The sequence below is a fragment of the Odontesthes bonariensis genome, chromosome 17 (assembly GCF_027942865.1).
Source record: "Odontesthes bonariensis isolate fOdoBon6 chromosome 17, fOdoBon6.hap1, whole genome shotgun sequence".
Lineage (NCBI taxonomy): Eukaryota > Metazoa > Chordata > Actinopteri > Atheriniformes > Atherinopsidae > Odontesthes > Odontesthes bonariensis.
Genome location: NC_134522.1, coordinates 376,611 through 402,203, shown reverse-complemented (window position 1 = coordinate 402,203; position 25,593 = coordinate 376,611). Strand labels below are relative to the sequence as shown.

Below are 25,593 nucleotides of genomic sequence, written 5' to 3'. Positions count from 1 at the left end.
AGAACCTTCAGGTACCTGGTTCCATCGGGTCAGTACCACCAGGTGTTTAGTTCCATGGGGTCAGAACCTTCAGGTACCTGGTTCCAACGGGTCAGTACCACCAGGTGTTTAGTTCCATGGGGTCAGAACCTTCAGGTACCTGGTTCCATAGGGTCAGTACCACCAGGTGTTTAGTTCCATGGGGTCAGAACCTTCAGGTACCTGGTTCCAACGGGTCAGTACCACCAGGTGTTTAGTTCCATGGGGTCAGAACCTTCAGGTACCTGGTTCCATCGGGTCAGTACCACCAGGTGTTTAGTTCCATCGGGTCAGAACCTTCAGGTACCTGGTTCCATCGGGTCAGTACCACCAGGTGTTTAGTCCCATGGGGTCAGAACCTTCAGGTACCTGGTTCCAACGGGTCAGTACCACCAGGTGTTTAGTTCCATGGGGTCTGAACCTTCAGGTACCTGGTTCCATCGGGTCAGTACCACCAGGTGTTTAGTCCCATGGGGTCAGAACCTTCAGGTACCTGGTTCCTTAGGATCACTACCACCAGGTGTTTAGTCCCATGGGGTCAGAACCTTCAGGTACCTGGTTCCATCGGGTCAGTACCACCAGGTGTTTAGTTCCTTGGGGTCAGTACCACCAGGTGTTTAGTTCCTTGGGGTCAGAACCAGCAGGTACCTGGTTCCAAAGGGTCAGTACCACCAGGTGTTTAGTTCCTTGGGGTCAGAACCAGCAGGTACCTGGTTCCATAGGGTCAGTACCACCAGGTGTTTAGTTCCATGGGGTCAGAACCTTCAGGTACCTGGTTCCATAGGGTCAGTACCACCAGGTGTTTAGTTCCAGGGGGTCAGAACCTTCAGGTACCTGGTTCCATAGGGTCAGTACCACCAGGTGTTTAGTTCCAGGGGGTCAGAACCTTCAGGTAACTGTTTCTTTGGGGTCAGAACCTTCAGGTACCCGGTTCCATGGGGTCAGAACCTTCAGGTACCTGGTTCCAACGGGTCAGTACCACCAGGTGTTTAGTTCCATGGGGTCTGAACCTTCAGGTACCTGGTTCCATCGGGTCAGTACCACCAGGTGTTTAGTTCCATGGGGTCAGAACCTTCAGGTACCTGGTTCCAACGGGTCAGTACCACCAGGTGTTTAGTTCCATGGGGTCTGAACCTTCAGGTACCTGGTTCCATCGGGTCAGTACCACCAGGTGTTTAGTTCCATCGGGTCAGAACCTTCAGGTACCTGGTTCCATAGGGTCAGTACCACCAGGTGTTTAGTTCCATGGGGTCAGAACCTTCAGGTACCTGGTTCCAACGGGTCAGTACCACCAGGTGTTTAGTTCCATGGGGTCTGAACCTTCAGGTACCTGGTTCCTTAGGGTCAGTACCACCAGGTGTTTAGTTCCTTGGGGTCAGAACCAGCAGGTACCTGGTTCCAACGGGTCAGTACCACCAGGTGTTTAGTTCCATGGGGTCAGAACCTTCAGGTACCTGGTTCCATAGGGTCAGTACCACCAGGTGTTTAGTTCCATGGGGTCAGAACCTTCAGGTACCTGGTTCCAACGGGTCAGTACCACCAGGTGTTTAGTTCCATGGGGTCAGAACCTTCAGGTAACTGTTTCTTTGGGGTCAGAACCTTCAGGTACCCGGTTCCATGGGGTCAGAACCTTCAGGTAACTTGTTCCTTGAGGACAGAACCTTCAGGTACCTGGTTCCATGGGGTCAGAACCTTCAGGTACCTGGCTCCATGGGGTCAGAACCTTCAGGTACCTGGTTCCTTGAGGTCAGAACCTTCAGGTAACTGTTTCCTTGGGGTCAGAACCTTCAGGTACCTGGTTCCATGGGGTCAGAACCTTCAGGTACCTGGTTCCTTGAGGTCAGAACCTTCAGGTAACTGTTTCCTTGGGTTCAGAACCTTCAGGTACCTGGTTCCATGGGGTCAGAACCTTCAGGTACCTGGTTCCTTGAGGTCAGAACCTTCAGGTAACTGTTTCCTTGGGGTCAGAACCTTCAGGTAACTGGTTCCATGGGGTCAGAACCTTCAGCGACCTGGTTCCATCGGGTCAGAACCTTCAGGTAACGGTTTTCTTCGGGTCAGTACCACCAGGTGTTTAGTTCCATGGGGTCAGAACCTTCAGGTACCTGGTTCTATAGGGTCAGTACCACCAGGTGTTTAGTTCCTTGGGGTCAGAACCTTCAGGTACCTAGTTCCATAGGGTCAGTACCACCAGGTGTTTAGTTCCATGAGGTCAGAACCTTCAGGTACCTGGTTCCATAGGGTCAGTACCACCAGGTGTTTAGTTCCATGAGGTCAGAACCTTCAGGTACCTGGTTCCATAGGGTCAGTACCACCAGGTGTTTAGTTCCTTGGGGTCAGAACCTTCTGGTACCTGGTTCCATCGGGTCAGTACCACCAGGTGTTTAGTTCCATGGGGTCAAAAGCTTCAGGTACCTGGGCCCTCATTCATCATTAGTGCGTAGAATCCCTTCTAAATCCTGTCGTATGAGTGAAATTTAGAATGTGCCCAAGTACATAAAAATCGGTATTCATCAAACGTTCTTAGACAGGTCGTACGCACACTGGTAGGTAATCTGCAATGATAAATACCACACCTGCCAGTTCACCTTGCGCGGGCACGAGCAGACTAATTTGCATCATGGAACGCCCCCAAGTAACCATATATGGCACCAACATTCCCTTTAAAAGCCACCGGAACTTGCTTGCTTGCGCTTGACTCAGAGCGCGGATCTCGAAAACACATGAGAAGCAATACAGAATCATACGCGGCGGACAGCACAGCTTTATGCCAATTACGCACACAGGCTCCACACCCCCACACACGCATCGCGTCTGCAATCATAACTCATTAGGGGAAATCACATTTTGCCAATATTTTAGAGACCCCCCAACATTTCCCAAATCATGTTTTCGGGGGGTCTCGTGTCAGTTTCAGGGGGTCTCGGATCCCCCGAGTCCCCCCGTAGTTCGAACACTGAATATAACCAATGTTGCAAACATGCTGCGCAACACTCACCAATAAGCCATCCATCTTCAACAGCTCCTTCTTGTAAACGAAGACCCACGGAGCTGTTCTGCAAAATAAAGGAATCGTGCGTCCCCCCTGGGCATCGGGCAACGACATTGAGAAGCAGCATATCACTGTCGCATATAAGCTGTACATTAATGGAGTGCTTCCCCTTCCAATTCACGAGGTTGTATTCGTGCTGTGATGGTGCTTTTAGTGCGACGTGAGTGCAGTCTATTGCTCCTATGACGTTGGGGAACTGCGCGATACCATAAAACCCTCGCTTAATGCTGCCTGGCGTGGACCCCCATAAGGGAATCGAATGTAAGTCGGGGCCAAAGAAATAATCGCATCCAACACTGTGGGCAGAATTCGGCTCATGGACGGCTGAGAAATGCCGCATCGATCTCCTACCTCGCGCTGAAACGTACCTGTAGCCAAAAAGCCCAGAGTGGACAGCATCTGTATATGCACAGCACAGGTATGGCTTGCGTGCGCTTAGTTTCTCGTTCGAGAAATGGCCCCAATTCACGGCAGAGGTCGAGCAATATATGTTTTGGAAATCTGAACCTGCTTAGAAGCCACTCACTACTTTCTGCCAATAAATCTGCACGCTCCCTAAACACGCGCTCCCTCCGTAGCGCACGGTTTTCCAGATCCTCAAGCAATGCAAGATGGGCCATGTTGCGTTCTGAATGGCATGTCCTACGTGTGCCTTTTATACCCATATCAATTAAACTAGGCTGATTATTGTCAGGTCTTCTGGTGAAACAATTATTGTTACACTCTGAATGAAATGCAATGAACGCCAGGTAGGTCTAATGCACCGTGCTTTGGAATTGCATAGGCTACACGGACCCAAATGCTGTCAGACATACTGTAATGCAACAATTGAATGAACATTGTAATATTCCCCTGTGCAGCGATCAACACCATTTGCAGTTTCGTAATTCTACCACTAGGCAATGTGCGTAAGCATGGTCAAAACTGTGCGTAGATTTAGGCACATTTCTAAGTTCAAGTACATGTTCATAAATCCCACACTTTGCTCAGGAATGATCGCACGCACGCTTTACGCACAGATCTGTTCCTAAGAACGCTTGATAAATGAGGGCCCTGGTTCCATAGGGTCAGTACCATCAGGTGTTTAGTTCCATGGGGTCAGAACCTTCAGGTACCTGGTTCCTTAGGGTCAGTACCACCAGGTGTTTAGTTCCTTGGGGTCAGAACCAGCAGGTACCTGGCTCCATGGGGTCAGAACCTTCAGGTAACTGTTTTCTTCAGGTCAGAACCTTCAGGTACCTGGTTCCATAGGGTCAGTACCACCAGGTGTTTGGTTCCTTGGGGTCAGAACCTTCAGGTAACTGTATTCTTGGGGTCAGAACCAGTACCTTCCACCTTCCTGCCTTTCTGTTCAGGGAGCAGCTACAGTGAGAAGTGTGACGTGTTCAGCTGGGGCATCATCCTGTGGGAGGTCATCACCCGAAAGAAGCCCTTTGATGAGATCGGTGGCTCTGCTTTCTGCATTATGTGGGCCGTGCACAGAGGTGAGTGACACTGGACACATGCAGTGCATTCTGGGAACAGTTTCAGCTTTCAATGATCTGTTTTTAACTGTTGATTCTGGTATTTCTGCACGTCGGGACCCTTGGAGCTCAGAGACTTGGGTTGGGTCTAAACAACACAGAACTCTCTGAAAGAACGTTGATTCCTATGTTGATCCGGTCCGCTTGGATCGTCCTGCAGACGTGATCCTGACGGTTTGTTCTCTGACACGCAGGAACCCGTCCACCTCTGATCAGAGACCTTCCAGAACCCATCGAGACTCTGATGACCCGCTGCTGGGACAAAGAGCCCAGCCACCGGCCCTCCATGAGCGAGGTCCGGGACACCATGAGCCACCTGATGAAGGTACGGTCCAATCATGAAGGTACGGTCCATTCATGAAGGTACGGTCCATTCATGTGACAGCTTTCCTTTCGTCTGAGAGAGTGTGGACCGGGCAGCATGCAGAACCTCAGAGCAGAACCTCAGAGCAGAACCTCAGAGCAGAACCTCAGGGCAGAACCTCAGGGCAGAACCTCAGAGCAGAACCTCAGAGCAGAACCTTAGAGCAGAACCTCAGGGCAGAACCTCAGAGGATACCAGAACCGGGTTAGAGCAAATACCAAAGCAGATAGCAGGACATCTGAGGACACTGAGACTGTGTGACCTGGCAGCATAGTTTTCACCAGTGTCTCTTTCAGGATGTTCTGCTATCAGCTGTTCTTTAGTACAAACATCCAGAACGTTCTCCGATGGCGAACTCAGATAACCTGTCTGAGCTGTAGCTTCCTGCCTGTAAAAACCTGAAATTTTCTGAACCTGTCAGCACCAGCTGACCCTAATAAATAAAGTCTGCTTTCATTTCAGTACTTCCCTGGTTCTGATGAGCCCCTCAGCCTCCCCCACCAATCTTCATCCAGCAGAAGTGGCTCCTCATCAGCCACCAGCACAGGTAACAGTCAGAGACCAGAGATGTGTGACCTCTGAGGAACCTCTGAGGAACATCTGTGGAACCTCTCAGGAACCTTTGAGGAACCTCTGTGGAACCTCTGAGGAACATCTGAGGAACCTGTGAGGAACCTCTGTGGAACCTCTGAGGAACCTCTGAGGAACATCTGAGGAACCTCTGAGGAACCTCTGTGGAACCTCTGAGGAACCTCCGTGGAACCTCTGTGGAACCTGTGAGGAACATCTGAGGAACCTGTGAGGAACCTCTGTGGAACCTCTGAGGAACCTCTGTGGAACCTCTGTGGAACCTCTGTGGAACCTCCGTGGAACCTCTGATTCAGGCTGTTTGTTGGTGTGTGTGGTTCTGCAGGCTCGTGCACCGACTGCAACGTCAACAGTAACCGTAGCGACGACTCCGAACTCAGAAACTCGGCCGGCAGAGACGAAACCCTGAAGAGCTTTGAGGCGAGCTTCCCGTTACAGTTCAAGCCCATGAAGGTAAATCAGAGAGTTTACATGACGTTAGAAACAATCTGATTATTGTGTTCATTCAAACTTTTAATTAAACAGGAATAAAGAGATGAAAAATCTCTTTTCCAGGGGTGTCCTGGCCAAGAAAGGCCAACAACACACACACACATTTAAGTATAACCATAGAAAAACTTCAATTAAAACCTCAAAATATTTAATAATCACAGTCAGAAATGAGCAGGATGGTCAATCAGAGCATTTACAGTCAGATAAATCAGCTTCTATCAGATTTAAAATTAGTTTAAATCAGTATAATGAGGCCGGCTCCTTCAGATTCAGCTGGTTCTGAGCAGAGGGAGCAGCAGGTTTAAAGGCCTTTTCCAAACTCAGAAATATTGAATACTTCCTCGGATTGGAGACGATAACTTCTTATACTTTCCCAGTTTGTTGTTGATGGAGCGTGAACGGAGGCGCCATCCAGCTAGAGCCAGCCTTGAGCCTGACGTGGATCACAGCTTTCGATGACCTTCTGCGCTGTCTTTGCGCCTAGACGCTGCCGAGGTCTGGCTGCTCCACATCCAGAGAATGGGTGGCGCAGCTGTTCCTGTGCATCTCCATTTAGTTCTGTTTGGCAATGCTTTTGGATGGTGCTGTAGACATGTCCACCTGTTGGTCCAGAAGACCTAAGCACTGGAAAGACACAGTTCCTTCATAATATAAAGGTAAATTGCACCATTGTTAGGACCCGGTGTGGTCGCGGTGTCCTGGTGCGCTGGCACTTTGGATCTAGCCCGCCACCTCTGCTATAAAATGTTGGAAGGCAAATGGAATATCAGGAATAGCTCCGACACATCGAGCATGAGCAGAAATGGTTGAATATGTGTCTGAATCTAATCGTAATGACAGCTTGGTAATTTAGCCAACAGCTTAAAACTGGATGTGTTAGACATAGTAGATGAGTCTTTTGAGGCACACCAGTCTGAACAAACAGGACACCGGCAGCTCGAGCTTCTGAAAGCTCCCTGCCACAAGGTTAGTAAGGAAACACGTACAGCTGCCTGCCACAATGTTAGTAAGGAAACACGTACAGCTGCCTGCCACAATGTTAGTAAGGAAACACTTACAGCTCCCTGCTGAGTGTCAGTCATGTAACTGCACAAGCAATGCTGGCAACAGGGACCTTTTTACAATAACTTCCTAATGTTTCCTCTCCCAGCCTGCGGCTCTGCGCTCCGGACCATCCCGAACATCCAGCATGGACTCTCAGCCAGGCTACTCTCTAAGCCACACCCACTCCAGCAGCCCTGTGACCGCCTGCAGCCAATCAGAGCTGAGGACAACCCTGAGTCCAACAGGTGAGGAGCTCACAGAAACACCATCTAATGTTCAGAACCAGTATATTCAGAACAATATACGGTCTGATACTCTCTACCACCAAGGGGCGATATACAGTCCGATACTCTCCACCACCAAGGGGCGATAAACGGTCCGATACTCTCCACCACCAAGGGGCGATAAACGGTCCGATACTTTCCACCACCAAGGGGCGATAAACGGTCCGATACTTTCCACCACCAAGGGGCGATAAACGGTCCGATACTCTCCACCACCAAGGGGCGATAAACGGTCCGATACTTTCCACCACCAAGGGGCGATAAAGAGTCCGATACTCTCCACCACCAAGGGGCGATAAACAGTCCGATACTCTCCACCATCAAGGGGCGATAAACTGTCCGATACTCTCCACCACCAAGGGGCGATAAACGGTCCGATACTCTCCACCACCAAGGGGCGATAAACGGTCCGATACTCTCCACCACCAAGGGGCGATAAAGAGTCCGATACTCTCCACCACAAAGGGGCGATAAACGGTCCGATACTCTCCACCACCAAGGGGCGATAAACAGTCCGATACTCTCCACCACAAAGGGGCGATAAACGGTCCGATACTCTCCACCACCAAGGGGCGATAAACGGTCCGATACTTTCCACCACCAAGGGGTGATAAAGAGTCCGATACTCTCCACCACCAAGGGGCGATAAACAGTCCGATACTCTCCACCATCAAGGGGCGATAAACTGTCCGATACTCTCCACCACCAAGGGGCGATAAACGGTCCGATACTCTCCACCACCAAGGGGCGATAAACGGTCCGATACTCTCCACCACCAAGGGGCGATAAAGAGTCCGATACTCTCCACCACAAAGGGGCGATAAACGGTCCGATACTCTCCACCACCAAGGGGCGATAAACAGTCCGATACTCTCCACCACAAAGGGGCGATAAACGGTCCGATACTCTCCACCACCAAGGGGCGATAAACGGTCCGATACTCTCCACCACCAAGGGGCGATATACGGTCCGATACTCCCCACCACCAAGGGGCGATATACAGTCCGATACTCTCCACCACCAAGGGGCGATAAACGGTCCGATACTCTCCACCACCAAGGGGCGATAAACGGTCCGATACTCTCCACCACCAAGGGGCGATAAACGGTCCGATACTCTCCACCACCAAGGGGCGATAAACGGTCCGATACTCTTCACCACCAAGGGGCGATAAAGAGTCCGATACTCTCCACCACCAAGGGGCGATAAACGGTCCGATACTCTCCACCACCAAGGGGCGATAAACGGTCCGATACTCTCCACCACCAAGGGGCGATAAACGGTCCGATACTCTCCACCACCAAGGGGCGATATACGGTCCGATACTCTCCCCCACCAAGGGGCGATATACGGTCCGATACTCTCCACCACCAAGGGGCGATATACGGTCCGATACTCTCCACCACCAAGGGGCGATATACGGTCCGATACTCTCCACCACCAAGGGGCGATATACGGTCCGATACTCTCCACCACCAAGGGGCGATATACAGTCCGATACTCTCCACCACCAAGGGGCGATATACAGTCCGATACTCTCCACCACCAAGGGGCGATATACGGTCCGATACTCTCCACCACCAAGGGGCGATATACGGTCCGATACTCTCCACCACCAAGGGGCGATATACAGTCCGATACTCTCCACCACCAAGGGGCGATATACGGTCCGATACTCTCCACCACCAAGGGGCGATAAACGGTCCGATACTCTCCACCACCAAGGGGCGATATACGGTCCGATACTCTCCACCAGGGGACAATAATTCCATCTGTGAGGGTTATGTTTGTATCTTTAGTCTTTTACAGTTTGTGTGTCTGTGTGTTCAGCTACCAATGGATCAGACCTGGTTCCACCGGCCTATCAGAAGCTGGATCACCAGCTACAGGTGAGTTCATGAAAAGTATGAAGCTTTGGTGCAAACTTGACCTACAAATGTGATAAGACATTAATCAGTGTTCATACATATGTTGGTGTTCAGTATAAAGAGCAGGAAGTATAGAATTTTAGGTTCTGTTAGTTTGGAGCTTCGCTGAACTGTAAACACAGCACAGATGATAAAGAGCTTTGATAAATGGTTGATTCTGTCGTGCTGTGTTTTTCCGTTCAGCCACTGGCTCCGTGTCCAAACTCCAGAGAGTCCATGGCCGTGTTCGAGCAGCACATCCGGATGGCTCAGGAATACTTGAGGGTTCAGTCAGAAATGGCCGACCTGCTGTGTAGAAAGTAAGTTACCGGTTACCACGAACATGCTGCCTCTGACCATGTTGAGTTCAAGCTAATAAGAATCCAATTAAATCAAATTCATTACATTCAAAATTAGTCAAATTCATACAGAAACAAAGAAGTCGCTAAAAGTAGCTTTGCTAAGGAAACCAGCAGACTGAATTGAAACTTCTCTGATCCAATCCCAGGTCCTTGGGGTGCATAAGGCAACTGGTCCCCCAGCAGTCAAAGCCTATAGTAGCATTATGGGATGTTTTAGGGTCACCTGAGAGTAGGGATGGGAATTGATAAGATTTTTACGATTCCAATTCCATTTTCAATTCTGCTTAACGATTCGGTTCTTTGTCGGTTCCCTTATCGATTCTCATTTGGAGAAAAAGGACAACAAACCGGTCGATCAGCATCAACTTTGTTTAGTTTAGAAGTAACACGAGTCATGACCTCACAAACCCAACAACGCTGAGGTCCACATTGGTCAATCATGGCCTGGGTAATTGAACTCTTCCTGCTCTGGTGAAAGGAGAAGCTGGAGGTAGACGTGAACTGGGGGTAGTACCACCAGCCTCTGGCTCTGAGCCAGTCAGGCTCTGTCTCTCATGATTTCATCTAAATGTAATGCCTGAGAAGCCATTAATTTAACCTTAACCGTTACTAACAGCAGCTTTTACAATGAGCCAAATGGTGCTAACATGGTAGGCAGTGTTTGTTAGTTAGTTAGTTACCTGCAGTGTTAGCCGAGGACATGCTAACGTTGCTAACGTTGCTGGGTTCAGATTCACCAACGTTAGTCCGGAGCAGATCGAAAACGCGACATTCATTCATAGTTATTGCATGTTGGTAGTATTTCCTCCCTTTGGTGAAATATTCACTTTGCAAGTTGCCCTGTTGTCGTCTTTTTTAGGGATGTGTAACCAAACTTTCGAGCGTTTGTACCGCTTGGGCGCCATGTTTACTGTTGGCTGCTGGCTGCGCTGGACTCGCCACGCAACGCTGCGTGGTGACGTCATTCACGCCCACTGGAATCGATAAGGGAATCGTTTGCAAAATCGCCAAACAATTCCAAGGAATTGAAACACTGGGAACCGGTTCTCAACAAGAACCGGTTTTCGATTCCCATCCCTACCTGAGAGGGGGTCTGCTTCCTGAAGCCAAACTGGCAGCCGGCCTGATTTGTCTGAATTTAGAAGCAGACAGTCATCCAGGTCTTTATGTCTTTAAGACATGTTGTAGTCTGAAACCAGATGAACCCAATAGGTTGGTCATAGATGAGTTCAGCTGAGTATCATCAGCAATCACCAATAATTGAACCCATCACCCTCAGTACCATGACACCAGCAGCCCTAAGCAGGTTCTTACAGGTAAATCACAGCTTCAGAAGTTAAAGTTCCAGCTCTTTGTAGAGTAAAAAGTTGTAAGAACCTCAGAACCGAAGAAGCTTCTCTGACTTTGGTGGAAGGATTAGTTTGAACAGTCGGGTCCACTGACGGATGCTTTGTGTTTCTGTTTGTTCAGACGGATGCTTTGTGTTTCTGTTTGTTCAGACGGATGCTTTCTGTTTCTCTTTGTGCAGACGGATGCTTTGTGTTTCTGTTTGTTCAGACGGATGCTTTCTGTTTCTCTTTGTGCAGACGGATGCTTTCTGTTTCTCTTTGTTCAGACGGATGCTTTCTGTTTCTCTTTGTGCAGACGGATGCTTTCTGTTTCTGTTTGTTCAGACGGATGCTTTCTGTTTCTCTTTGTGCAGACGGATGCTTTGTGTTTCTCTTTGTTCAGACGGATGCTTTCTGTTTCTCTTTGTTCAGACGGATGCTTTCTGTTTCTCTTTGTGCAGACGGATGCTTTCTGTTTCTGTTTGTTCAGACGCATGCTTTGTGTTTCTCTTTGTTCAGACGCATGCTTTGTGTTTCTCTTTGTTCAGACGCATGCTTTGTGTTTCTCTTTGTTCAGACGGATGCTTTGTGTTTCTCTTTGTGCAGACGGATGCTTTGCGTTTCTCTTTGTGCAGACGGATGCTTTGCGTTTCTCTTTGTGCAGACGGATGCTTTGCGTTTCTCTTTGTTCAGACGGATGCTTTGCGTTTCTCTTTGTTCAGACGGATGCTTTGCGTTTCTGTTTGTGCAGACGGATGCTTTCTGTTTCTCTTTGTGCAGACGGATGCTTTTCGTTTCTCTTTGTTCAGACGGATGCTTTGCGTTTCTCTTTGTTCAGACGGATGCTTTGCGTTTCTCTTTGTGCAGACGGATGCTTTGCGTTTCTCTTTGTTCAGACGGATGCTTTGCGTTTCTCTTTGTTCAGACGGATGCTTTGCGTTTCTCTTTGTGCAGACGGATGCTTTGCGTTTCTCTTTGTGCAGACGGATGCTTTCTGTTTCTCTTTGTTCAGACGGATGCTTTGTGTTTCTCTTTGTGCAGACGGATGCTTTGTGTTTCTGTTTTTTCAGACGGATGCTTTCTGTTTCTCTTTGTTCAGACGGATGCTTTCGGTTTCTCTTTGTGCAGACAGGAGCTGATGTGTGAGCTGGAACAGGAGCAGAGGGAGCAGCAGGCCTCATCTCGCCTCCTCCAGGAGCACAGCGAGCTGCTGGAGGCCAACGGCAGGCTGTCGGTGGACTGCCAGGACCTCCGGAGCAAGCTGGGCCTCATCAGGAGTCAGAACCAGAACAGCTAGGACCCAGCACCGTGGCTTACTTTAATCCTCCTGTGGATCCAAACAGCTCCAGCAGTCCAGAATGTTTTTATTCTCAGAAAACAGCACTACAAAACCCGAACTAGATCATTCAGAATCAGACCATCGGTTTGGTACCGGACTGTTCAGTGTGTTAAACAACAAAGTGTAACCAGGGAACTCTGTATGTGTGTGTGTGTGTGTGTTGTAGTCAGAGTTGCTGTGTTGTAGCAGCCTGTCCAAAGGTGCATGTGCACGTGCGTTACACAGCGAGCCATCTTCCAGGGTTTCCTCCTCTGAATAATCCCACGTCCACCTGACCGATATGTAAAATATTAACTTCATATGTGAGACATGCAGGCTGTGATCACTCTGATTGGTTCTTTGAGTGATTGGTCCAATATGTGATTGGTCCACCGTGTGATTGGTCCACCTTGTGATTGGTCCATCATGTGATTGGTCCATCATGTGATTGGTTCTTTGAGTGATTGGTCCACCGTGTGATTGGTTCTTTGAGTGATTGGTCCACCGTGTGATTGGTCCACCATGTGATTGGTCCACCGTGTGATTGGTCTACCTTGTGATTGGTCCACTATGTGATTGGTTCTTTGACTGATTGGTCCACCGTGTGATTGGTCCACCGTGTGATTGGTCCACTGTGTGATTGGTTCTTTGAGTGATTGGTCCACCGTGTGATTGGTCCACCTTTTGATTGGTCCACTATGTGATTGGTTCTTTGACTGATTGGTCCACCGTGTGATTGGTCCACCGTGTGATTGGTCCACCTTTTGATTGGTCCACTGTGTGATTGGTTCTTTGAGTGATTGGTCCACCGTGTGATTGGTCCACTGTGTGATTGGTTCTTTGAGTGATTGGTCCACCGTGTGATTGGTCCACCTTTTGATTGGTCCACTATGTGATTAGCTCTTTGACTGATTGGTCCACCGTGTGATTGGTCCACCGTGTGATTGGTCCATCATGTGATTGGACTTCTGAGTTGGCTGAAGCTGATAAAAACTGCATGTGTTCGAGGTTGCGCCCTACTGGAGGAAAACTCTGGAAAAAGGCTTTGAATGAGCATTTAGTTTTACTCAATTACTGCACTAAAGTGCAAAACTGAGGTACATGCACTTCAGTGCTTCTTATTTTCACTGATGTCAGAGGAATGCTGAGGACTTTGGACTCCACGGAAGCCATCAGATACATGTAAAGGAGCAGATGAAATCTGGTCAGATTAAATCCTCCACAGAAGTGGAGCTGAAACACTCAAAGATTAATCAAAGATTTATTAGATACTGTTTTTTAACATTGTTTAAATCATGTTTTATGGAAAGATTCTTCTAACTTGACTGCTAAATCTTTTAAATATGTTATTTTCTTTTTTTCACTTTATACAACTTTAATGTACAGGTTTGGACAAAACAAACATTATGAAGCTCTTCCACGAATTTCTGAATACTTCAGTTGATACAAATGTAAATATGATTCTGTTTCTCCTCCATCAGTTACAGCAGTTCATACTTTTATATGATTTGTAAAACTAAGCATGTAAATATATCATGAGTGGACATTTGTCAGCAGGACTTTTTGTATTTTAAGTACTTTTAACACATTATACTTACATGTATATACTTTCAGTTTGAGTTTTAATCCTTTTTTGTAAGACCAACCTGAATGCTTTCACTGACTGCACCCTAACTCTGGGTTGAACCTCTTTCTCCTTTGCTCAGAGAAAATCCTCCTGATGGTTAATTGGACCTTAATATCAGGCCAGCAGGGGGCGCTGTCCGTTCTGATGACTGTCAGTTTGTCTGAGGCAGAAACCTTTAAAATACTAGACAAGTGTTCAGTGTTTTTTCTGCTGACATAAACCAGCCACCCCTCATCCACTGACGAAGAGTTTAAGATCTGCTTCATACAGAAAAGTTTTTTGGTGGTTCTGATGAAGAAGGAAGTGGTGTGATGGTGTGTCAGCACACAGGAAAACAGAAAGCAAAGCAAAGTGGAATGGAACCTACATTACTGCATATTAGTGAATGAATTGATCTTTGAAGAGAGGATTTCACATTAATGCTACATGTCCACTTCTTGTATTGTAAAATGTCCTTTTCATTTTCTGCCTTTTGGAACTATTTTCACTTCTAAGTTTAGATGATGACACCAAGCTTGTCCAAAGATGTTACACAACCCAAAACTTTTATCAAAACTTCTCTCTGATCCTGACCTGCACGAGGCGACTGTGGAGAGAAAAAACTCCCTTTAACAGGAAGAAACCTCCATCAGAACCAGATAGCCTGATAACTGAAGGCTCTGCCTAAAATGTTCCTGATTTTAACAATATTACGAAGGTAGTCCTAGAAACCTGCTTTATATGCAAGTGAAATGATAAATTCTGGTCAAAAATAACTCCAAGGTTCCTCACTGTAGAACTAGAAGCCAAGGAAATACCATCTAGAGTAACTATATAGCTAGACAGTTTCTCCCTGAAGCGCTCAGGTCCAAAGATAACGACTTCAGTTTGTCTGAATTTAGAAGCAGACAGTTCTGAGTCATCCAGGTCTTTATGTCTTTAAGACATGCTTGTAGTCTGACCAACCTATTGGGTTCATCTGGTTTCATAGATAAGTACAGCTGAGTATCATCAGCATAGCAATGGAAATTTATGCCATGCTGTCTAATAATGTTACCTAATGGAAGCATGTATAAAGTGAAAAGAATCGGTCCAAGCACAGAACCCTGAGGAACTCCATGACTTACTCTGGTGTGTGAGGAAGATTCTTCATTTACAAGAACAAACTGAAATCTATCAGATAAATATGACTTAAACCAGCCTAATGCAGTTCCTTTAATCCCAATAACATGTTCAAGTCTGTGTAATAAGATACTGTGATCGACCGTAGCAAATGCAGCACTGAGATCCAACAGGACAAGCACAGACACAAGTCCGCTATCAGAGGCTAAGAGGAGATCATTGGCAACTTTCAGCAGTGCAGTTTCTGTGCTATGATGCACTCTGAATCCTGACTGAAACTCTTCAAACAGATTATTTCTGTGTAAGTGATCACAAAGCTGAGCTGCAACTATTTTATAAAGAACTTTAGACATAAAAGGGAGATTGGATATAGGTCTATAATGAGCCAACACTTCTGAATCAAGAGTAGGTTTTTTAAGTAAAGGTTTAATTACAGCAATCTTAAAAGTCTGAGGTACATATCCTGTCAACAAAGACAGATTGATCAAATCCAATATGGAAGTGTCAATTAATGGGAAAACCTCCTTGAACAGTCTGGTTGGGATTGGGTCTAAAACACAAGTTGATGGTTAGAAGAGACTATTGCTGTTGTTAGTTCAGAGAGATCAACTGGGCAGAAGCCGTCTAAATACAAATCAGGTTCTAAAGATACTTCTAAAGCTGCTGTACTTGATAATACATTACTGATAATAGTGGGAAGGACTCCATCAATCTTCTCTCTGATAGAAACAATTTTATTGATAAAGAAGCTCATGAAATCCTCACTGCTGAGAGTTAAAGGAATACCTGGCTCAGCAGAGCTCGGACTCTTAGTCAGACTGGCTACAGCGCTGAAAAGAAACCTGGGATTGTTCTTATTCTCTTCTATCAATGATGAATAATAAGCAGTTCTAGCTTTACGAAGGGCTTTCTTATACGTTATTAAACTATCTTTCCAGACTAATTGAGACTCTTCTAAATTAGAGGAACGCCACTGTCTCTCCAGCTTTCTTGCAGTCTGCTTTAAAGCACGCAGCTGTGAATTATACCAAGGAGCCAACCTCTTCTGGCTGATTACCTTCCTTTTCAGAGGGGCAACATTGTCCAGTGCTGTACGCATTGAAACTATAGTGCTGTCAACAAGAGAGTCAAGTGCTGCTGGAGTAAAGTTTAGGTAGTCGTCCTCTGTCATATCTGCACATGGCAGTGAAGAAAAGGATGATGGAATTAATTCTTTAAATCTGGTTACAGCATCCTCTGATAGACACCTTCTATATGTAAATTTCTTCTCAGAAACTGTATAGTCAAGTAATGTAAACTCAAAGGTTATCAGAAAATGGTCAGATGAGACAGGGTTATGAGGGAACACTGTTAACTGTTCACTCTCAATGCCATAAGTCAGCACAAGATCAAGGGTGTGATTAAGGCAGTTAGTCGGTCTGTGAACACTCTGAGAAAATCCAATAGAGTCCAATATAGAATTAAAGTTCATATTCAGGCTGTCATTTTCAACATCTACATGAATATTAAAGTCACCCACTACAATGACTTTATCTGTACTCAGCACTAACTGGGATAAAAACTCTGAGAATTCAGACAGAAACTCAGAATAAGGGCCAGGTGGACGATACACAACAACAAACACAAGAGGTTTCTGGGATTTCCACTTTGCGTGGGAAAAACTGAGAATCAGATATTCAAAAGAGCTCAAACTAATCTTGGGTCTGGGACTGATGAGTAACCCTGATCTGAAGATAGCTGCCACTCCTCCTCCTCTGCCTGTGGTTCCAGGAACGTGAACATTTAAACAGTCAGAGGGAGTTGATTCATTAATGCTAACATGATGCTAACATGATGCTAACATGATGCTAACATGATGCTAACATGATCCTCCTGCTGCAGCCAGGTTTCTGTAAGACTAAATATATCAATATGATGATCACAAATCAACTCATTCACTAACAGAGACTTGGAAAGGAGAGATCTGATATTCAGCAAACCACATTTAATAGTTTGATGTTTTTGTTCAGTTAAAGTTTTTGTTTTAATAATTTCTTTTTGCACAAGAGGATTTGCTCCTTTTGTGTTAATCGATTGGGTGGGTAGCAGCAGGTGGGAAGCTGCAGAGAAGTGTGTAAGACTACAACTCTGCATCCTGGTCTGAACCCTGGGTTGTCATGTTTTAGGGCGGCAAATAAATTCATCCATATTTCTAGAAATGAGAGCTGCTCCTTCCAAAGTGGGATGGATGCCGTCTCTCCTCATCAGACCAGGTTTTCTCCAGAAAGATTGCCAATTATCTCTGTAGCCCACGTTGTTTGCTGGACACCATCTAGACAACCAGCGATTGTAAGACGACATGCGGCTAAACATGTCATCACTGGTCAGATTTGGCAGGGGTCCAGAGAAAACTACGGAGTCCGACATTGTTTTGGCAAAATTACACACCGATGCAACATTAATTTTAGTGACCTCCGATTGGCGTAACCGGGTGTCATTAACGCCGACGTGAATAACTATTTTACCATATTTGCGTTTATCCTTAGCCAGCAGTTTTAAATAGGATTCTATGTCGCCCGCTCTGGCCCCTGGAATGCATTTGACTATGGCCGCTGGTGTCTCTAATGCCACGTTTCTGACTATAGAGCTGCCAGTTACCAGGGTTTTGTCCTCAGCGGGTGTGTCGCTGAGTGGGGAAAATCTGTTAGAAGCGTGGATTCAGTCTGAACTACAACATATTTAAAACAGACATGTGACTGTAAACATTTTTATATGAATAAAGGTTATGTTGAATAATTAATCTGCATTGTGTTCAGGTCAGGTTTGATGAATGTTCTGAGATTTATCCCCACAAACAACTCAAGTCAAAACAGTTTTTTAATTGAATTAACAAAGTTCAGGTTTGATTCCACAGAGTTACATTAATTTAAAACAGTTAAAACAGTTAAAAGCACACAGAGTAAAGCTCATTGTGATCGACTGTGAGGATTCCGGTCCGGCTTCACTCCGCCGACACGGCAAAGTTATCGAACTGGGCCAGCTCAAACGAGCGCGTTCCTATGGCCGCCCAGCCGTTCTTCGGCGTGGGAACCACAACGTTCTTCCACAGCGGCGTTCCGTCCAGCGTCCCGGAGGCGCTCTGACCCTACGGGGGAGACGGGACGTTACTCTGCTTCCCGGCGCCCTCCGTCCACGACCAATCAGCTGCTTACCTGCACAGTGAGCGACAAGGTGTGCCAGACGTGCGCTCCGGTACCGGACCGGCCCTCCGCCAGCACCGTCTGTCCCGCTGGAGACAAAACAGAACCCAGCAGAACCCAGCAGAGCCAAACAGAACCCAACAGAGCCCAACAGAACCCAACAGAACCCAGCAGAACCCAGCAGAACCCAGCAGAGACCAGCAGAACCCATCAGAACCCAACATAACCCAGCAGAACCCAGCAGAACCCAGCAGAACCCATCAGAACCCAACATAACCCAGCAGAACCCAGCAGAGCCAAACAGAACCCAACAGAGCCCAACAGAGCCCAACAGAGCCCAGCAGAGCCCAACAGAACCCAACAGAGCCCAACAGAACCCAGCAGAACCCAGCAGAACCCAGCAGAGACCAACAGAGACCAGCAGAACCCAGCAGAACCCAGCAGAGACCAACAGAACCCAGCAGAACCCAGCAGAGACCAACAGAACCCAACAGAACCCAGCAGAACCCAGCAGAACCCAGCAGAACCCAACAGAACCCAGCAGAGCCAAACAGAACCCAACAGAGCCCAACAGAGCCCAACAGAGCCCAGCAGAGCCCAACAGAACCCAACAGAGACCAGCAGAACCCAGCAGAACCCAGCAGAGACCAACAGAACCCAGCAGAACCCAGCAGAACCCAGCAGAGACCAACAGAACCCAACAGAACCCAACAGAACCCAACAGAACCCAGCAGAACCCAGCAGAGACCAACAGAACCCAGCAGAACCCAGCAGAGACCAACAGAGCCCAACAGAACCCAGCAGAACCCAACAGAGCCAAACAGAACCCAACAGAGCCCAACAGAGCCCAACAGAACCCAGCAGAACCCAGCAGAGACCAACAGAACCCAGCAGAACCCAGCAGAACCCAGCAGAACCCAACAGAACCCAGCAGAGACAAAACAGAACCCAACAGAACCCAGCAGAGACCAACAGAACCCAGCAGAACCCAACATAACCCAGCAGAACCCAGCAGAGCCAAACAGAACCCAACAGAGCCCAACAGAACCCAACAGAGCCCAACAGAGCCCAACAGAACTCAACAGAGCCCAACAGAACCCAGCAGAGACCAACAGAGCCCAACAGAACCCAGCAGAACCCAACAGAACCCAGCAGAGCCCAACAGAACCCAACAGAACCCAACAGAGCCCAACAGAACCCAACAGAACCCAACAGAACCCAACAGAACCCAGCAGAGACCAACAGAGCCCAACAGAACCCAGCAGAACCCAACAGAACCCAACAGAGCCCAACAGAACCCAACAGAACCCAACAGAACCCAGCAGAGCCCAACAGAACCCAACAGAGCCCAACAGAACCCAGCAGAGACCAACAGAGCCCAACAGAACCCAGCAGAACCCAACAGAACCCAACAGAGCCCAACAGAACCCAACAGAACCCAACAGAACCCAACATAACCCAGCAGAACCCAGCAGAGCCAAACAGAACCCAACAGAGCCCAACAGAACCCAACAGAACCCAACAGAGCCCAACAGAACCCAGCAGAGACCAACAGAGCCCAACAGAACCCAGCAGAACCCAACAGAACCCAGCAGAGCCCAACAGAACCCAACATAACCCAGCAGAACCCAACAGAACCCAACAGAACCCAACAGAGCCCAACAGAACCCAACAGAACCCAGCAGAACCCAACAGAGCCCAACAGAACCCAACAGAACCCAACAGTGCCCAACAGAACCCAGCAGAGACCAACAGAGCCCAACAGAACCCAGCAGAACCCAACAGAACCCAACAGAACCCAACAGAGCCCAACAGAACCCAACAGAACCCAGCAGAGCCCAACAGAACCCAACAGAACCCAACATAACCCAGCAGAACCCAACAGAACCCAGCAGAGACCAACAAAACCCAGCAGAACCCAGCAGAACCCAGCAGAGACCAACAGAACCCAACAGAACCCAGCAGAACCCAGCAGAGACCAACAGAACCCAGCAGAACCCAGCAGAACCCAGCAGAACCCAGCAGAGACCAACAGAACCCAACAGAACCCAGCAGAACCCAGCAGAGACCAACAGAACCCAGCAGAACCCAGCAGAACCCAGCAGAGACCAACAGAACCCAACAGAACCCAGCAGAACCCAACAGAACCCAGCAGAACCCAGCAGAGACCAACAGAGCCCAACAGAACCCAGCAGAACCCAGCAGAACCCAGCAGAGACCAACAGAACCCAGCAGAACCCAGCAGAGACCAACAGAACCCAGCAGAACCCAGCAGAACCCAACAGAACCCAGCAGAGACAAAACAGAACCCAACAGAACCCAGCAGAGACCAACAGAACCCCGCAGAACCCAGCAGAACCCAACATAACCCAGCAGAACCCAGCAGAACCCAGCAGAGACCAACAGAACCCCGCAGAACCCAGCAGAACCCAACATAACCCAGCAGAACCCAGCAGAGCCAAACAGAACCCAACATAACCCAGCAGAACCCAGCAGAGCCCAACAGAACCCAACATAACCCAGCAGAACCCAGCAGAGCCAAACAGAACCCAGCAGAGCCAAACAGAACCCAACATAACCCAGCAGAACCCAGCAGAGCCCAACAGAACCCAACAGAACCCAACAGAACCTGGTTCTAAAGCCTGGCGCACTGACCCAGGTCGTTGGTAACCTTGTAGCTGCCGCCGGCCTTCAGGCTCTCCATGAAGACGTCACAGGTGACCGTCACGTTCTGCCTGTGGCGGACACAGAACCAGATGTTATCAGAGTTCATCTCAATTCGGTACATTTTTTATCATGTATTTTTTGTTACACAATACAAAAAGACAATCACCAGTTTTCAGGATTACACTTTTTTTTTCTTTTTTTTTACCACAAACCAACTGTCAGCTGGACCAACAGTTTTCTTGTTTTCTCAGTTTTCTTTGACATAATAAAGGTTTATTATTGCTATTATATAAATGTGAAGTAATTACTTCTGAATTAATTATACTGAAAGGGAAAAAAACTGAACTTTTTTCTGGTTGTTACATGCCAGGCATGTATGTGTGAGTGTGTTGTGTCTGTGTCTCTCCCCCCTCCCCCTGTGTCTTTTAGGTGCTTACAGCAGAAATGCTGTTCACCTGTGCAAGCAGGCTCGGCTGCTCATTGGCTCTCTACCTCCCCAGCTGGCCTATGGTGACAAGGGAGAGGCCTTAAAATGGAGGACATCCCAGACCTTTGGCCCCTTTTTGGTTTTTGCTTGTGCTTGTTGCTGTCCTCGTCTGGCTAAGTAGTGTCTCTGACTGGTAATTTGGACTGTATGTGATGGGAGGTTTTGGGTCTAGGTAAGTTGGGGTACCCTTTACATTTGTTCATGCACGTAGGTGAAAATTGTTATCTCACTAGGTTTATTGGTTGTGCCACTCCTGTAATGTTTTGAAATGTTCTTTTGTTAGAGAAGCCAGTTAGCCATTTTGTTTGCACTTTATTTTCTTCAGAGGTAGTTTAGGTAGGCCTCCTTTTGTTATATTAATTTCATTTGTTTTGGCACAATCTCTTTATCCCATCCTCCCCACTTCTGTGTGTCTTTTTGTTTTAATAAACCACGTTGTTCACTTTCACTGAGACTTGTTTGATTTCATTGGTTGTCGTGTTATTGTCTGCTGACTGGGTCACCAAGTGGACGTAACACTGGTGTTTAAATGTTTTTATAATTCATGGGTCAAAAATGACCCATAAGACAATCTTTGTACCCTAGTGGTGTACAGCCCACATGGAAACATAAACAAAAACTTTTTCTAATGATGCGGTCCCTTTAGGAAAAGTCATAACATTTCAAGTTGGAAAAAGACAGTTTAAGGCATTTTTTCTACAGCTAAACATGGTGGTGGCTCACTTTGGACCTGCAAGACAACAGGAGGATTAAACGCAGCACATTCCTTGAAATGTCTTTAATTTCTAATCTGTGAATGTTTGTCAAACTACAGCCATGAAGGAATATATGAACGAATTGGACTATTTTATGAATAATTATGATTACAATTAATTGAATTCCAATTGGCTTGAATTGGACTTTATTATCTAAGTGCCTTGAGATGAAATTAGTTTTATTTGGCACTATATAAATAAAAATGAATTGAAAGTAACTGGAATCTGGGACGGTTTGTTGTGCAGGAAACTGACAGAAGCGGCTTCAAACAGCCTATCAGGATTCTGCTTCCTGTGACACCCTCATACAGGAGATAATAGAGCTGTTAAAACCCAGTGTCTCCCCATGAGCTCCCACACGCTGCAGTACCTAAAGGTGGCCACAGGGTGTCAGTGTTGGCTGAGAAATATCAACCATCAGTGTCAGAAACACAGAAAACAAACCATCCATTCGATCCTAAACCAAGTCTCTGAGTAATTTAATCTTTATAGGAACTTGTTTTTGTCCCCAAAATGAAGATGGCTCCACACTGTGGTTAAGTGAACAGATTTATTTAGCTGGCTGTTTGCTGAAAGGTCACAGAACAAATAAAACCATGTTAAATTACTACATTTATGACTGTATTCTGGTCTGCATGCAGAGTTTTAATGTCAAATAATATCCAGAAGTTTGTGAAGCAGGCAATTAAGAAACAAAATTTACTCAAAAACACAGGTAACAATCTAATAAAAGTGAGACAAAAATAAGTAATTTAATGCTTCCATATTGTGTAAAACTCTTTCCTGTTCCTGGGAGCATATATCAGGGCGTCTGAGGTGTAAAACTCCTTCTTCCTGTTCCTGGGAGCATATATCAGGGCATCTGAGGTGTAAAACTCCTTCTTCCTGTTCCTGGGAGCATATATCAGGGCGTCTGAGGTGTATAAACTCCTTCTTCCTGTTCCTGGGAGCATATATCAGGGCGTCTGAAGTGTAAAACTCCTTCTTCCTGTTCCTGGGAGCATATATCAGGGCGTCTGAGGTGTAAAACTCCTTCTTCCTGTTCCTGGGAGCATATATCAGGGCGTCTGAGGTGTAAAACTCCTTCTTCCTGTTCCTGGGAGCATATATCAGGGCGTGTGAGGTGTAAAACTCCTTCTTCCTGTTCCTGGGAGCATCTGGTTACTTTGGTCTTTTGTTTTTCTAAGTTTAGTTTTTGGTTATCAGCCTAATTCTGCCTCCGGTTCACCATCCTTCCACATCTTCCTTTGACTCCTTCATATTAATAAGTGGTTTATTTCTACCTTTCTGAGTTTTACTTTCATGTTCCCATGCATCCTTTCTGTTTTCTTTGCATTTTCTTTGTGTTTTCTTTGCGTTTTCTTTGTTTTCTTCTTTAACTTTCTAAAAACAAGATGTCTAACAGAGGAGGAACTAAGAGAAGCAAAAGGGTCGAGAGTTAACGCCTCCAAATGAAGGACGAACGGCTGCAGAAGGACGGAGACGTCCAGCCGAACGGGGACGTAAATCTGGGCGTCATCAGCATAACAATGAAAGTAAGTGTTAATGTCCGTCCTCCTCTTAAAGATATTCTGTCAGAGGATCCTAAAAGAGGCGAGAAAGGAAGCTCTGAAGCTCCTTTCAGCATGAAGACCAGCCGAACAGATATTGTTACAGGAGTCTTTTCTGTTTTAACATCGTTGTTCAGCGGTATGAAGGATCATCCAGACCCAGAACTGACATCTACCTGCCTCCTCTTATTCTTCAGGTGTTCCCTGAGGATGAATAAATCCCGCGGAGGAATCAGCAGGGAACCAAATGTCCCCGACTCAGGAACAGGTCAAACACAGAATATTTCATTTCAGGATTTATCCTCCTGGGACAACAAGGAGCTGCAAACGCAGGTAGAAAAACACTTTATTTTCCTCAGAAATCAACCAGGAAATTAAACCATTTGGGATGTTTTAACTTCTTATTTTCTACAAGGACAACTCAGAAAAAGTCCTGAAACTGTCATTCTTACGTCAGCAGATGGCGCCACTGTGCTGCTGTGGGTTTGAGACTGTGGCTCAGCCTCAGCTCAGAAACATACGAGCTCTGGAAAAAGTCACTTTGTAAATGAACTGTGATCACGTGCACTGTTGAGCTGATTGTATTAGCTGCACTGTAGCTTTAAAAAGTACGTTATCAACACCAAAAGCACATGTTTTTGATCTGTTGACTCATCAGCATGTTGCCACCGGAGCAAAGAAGATGTTCGAGTTACATAAAGTTATTTCTGTGATTATATTTGGATATCTAAGTTAATTGTTTTGTTTATTTTTCTATTGTTTAGTTAATCTGACACCAAGCTTCCCAGAAATTATCAAGATAACGTTGGTCTGAGCCGGACATTAGGGTTGAGTTTAATCAGGATGTTAACACGATGGCAGAGCTCAATGACCCTGCAGACCTGCAGAAAAGGCCGGCGTCCATCATCTCTGGGACTCCTCTCATCACATTAACCGTCTCCGCTGTGGGAATAAATAAGACGACATGACGGATGCTCTGCGGACGGACCCGAAACAGAGCAGAGCTCAGGGAGACGGACCCCGTTAAACCAGACGTGAAGTCCCGAGGCGTCACGTCCGACCCGCCCGCCGGGGTGATGGATGGAAATGAGACGCGGTGACTTTGGGATGGAGGAGCTGGGCCTGAATATATTGACAGAGGTCTGATTGTTCACATGCAGCCGGATGATGAACTGTCCCGTTCAGTTAAACATCCAGAAACAACACGCTTCGTTCCTGCAGGGCGGACAGAGTCCCGTTGAGTTATACATCCAGAATAGGATGTTTTTATGCCGTTTTTAGGATGTTTTTAGGCCGTTTTTAGGCATTTTTAGGATGTTTTTAGGCCGTTTTTAGGATGTTTTTAGGCCGTTTTTAGGCTTCCAAACTACATACTACATATTGCATACTACATACTCATCGATCAGACAGTATGCAGAGCGTTTACCCACAATGCATTGCGCTCCTGCCCGAGCCGAAATCAGCCGGCCTGAAGCTGATTTCCCTTAAGCTCTAAACTCTGTAAACTTTAGCAACATTTGAAACATTTTCAGGCGAGAAAGTAGTCGTTTAGATCCCCAACGTGTTGAAAACCTGACAAAATACCGGCTGTTTACAATTTTGTTCCCACAAATTCGGCGCTACTAAAGCTAGCCGCAGTGAGCTAACGCACTTCCGGTTATTTTCACAAAATAAAATACCCGTTGCCTTTTATCACAGGGAAAGCCATTACCATACAATTGGTGCTTTTGTTTTGAAAACAGGAAGTGAAGCTACCCTCGTTGTAGCTAGCTTGAAACTGCCGTTTTGACAGGAAATGACGATCGGCGACGTCACGTTACGTTGCATCTTGGGTAGTTTGAGTATGAGTAGTAACCTCATGATGCATACCCAACATTTAGGAGAATCTAGTATGCATCCGGGAACTTAAAGTAATACTATGTAACATTTCTACCTTAAAATAACAGC

General features: G+C 46.8%; 2 protein-coding genes across 2 annotated transcripts in view; one reads left to right on the top strand and one right to left on the bottom strand.

Moving 5' to 3' along the window:
- LOC142365824 (mitogen-activated protein kinase kinase kinase 7-like) overlaps positions 1–13,893 on the top strand; it is a 33,508-nt gene extending 19,615 nt beyond the window's left edge. The window contains exons 7-14 of the mRNA XM_075447557.1: positions 4,426–4,554; positions 4,788–4,918; positions 5,420–5,504; positions 5,871–5,998; positions 7,188–7,326; positions 9,196–9,254; positions 9,477–9,592; positions 12,091–13,893. Coding sequence (XP_075303672.1) covers positions 4,426–4,554; positions 4,788–4,918; positions 5,420–5,504; positions 5,871–5,998; positions 7,188–7,326; positions 9,196–9,254; positions 9,477–9,592; positions 12,091–12,259 — 956 coding nt within the window. The 3' untranslated portion in view covers positions 12,260–13,893. The remainder of the gene's footprint in view (positions 1–4,425; positions 4,555–4,787; positions 4,919–5,419; positions 5,505–5,870; positions 5,999–7,187; positions 7,327–9,195; positions 9,255–9,476; positions 9,593–12,090) is intronic.
- A 4,095-nt stretch (positions 13,894–17,988) lies between these two features.
- Positions 17,989–20,975, bottom strand: LOC142366601 (galactocerebrosidase-like). Its single transcript, XM_075448551.1, has 3 exons — positions 20,843–20,975; positions 18,200–18,276; positions 17,989–18,132 (listed from the first exon to the last, which is right to left on the bottom strand). Exons 1-3 carry the CDS (start codon positions 20,973–20,975, stop codon positions 17,989–17,991), a joined length of 354 nt encoding a protein of 117 aa, XP_075304666.1.
- Between the last annotated feature and the right edge of the window lie 4,618 nt (positions 20,976–25,593).

Bases quoted from the DNA above. Each gene is read 5' to 3' on its own strand.
- LOC142366601 (XM_075448551.1), bottom strand. From the start codon at position 20,975: ATGTACCGAATTGAGATGAACTCTGATAACATCTGGTTCTGTGTCCGC. The intron at 18,277-20,842 runs GTCAGTGCGCCA...TTTTGTCTCCAG, and splicing joins CAAGGTTACCAACGACCTGG to CGGGACAGACGGTGCTGGCG. The intron at 18,133-18,199 runs GTAAGCAGCTGA...TCTCCCCCGTAG, and splicing joins CCTTGTCGCTCACTGTGCAG to GGTCAGAGCGCCTCCGGGAC.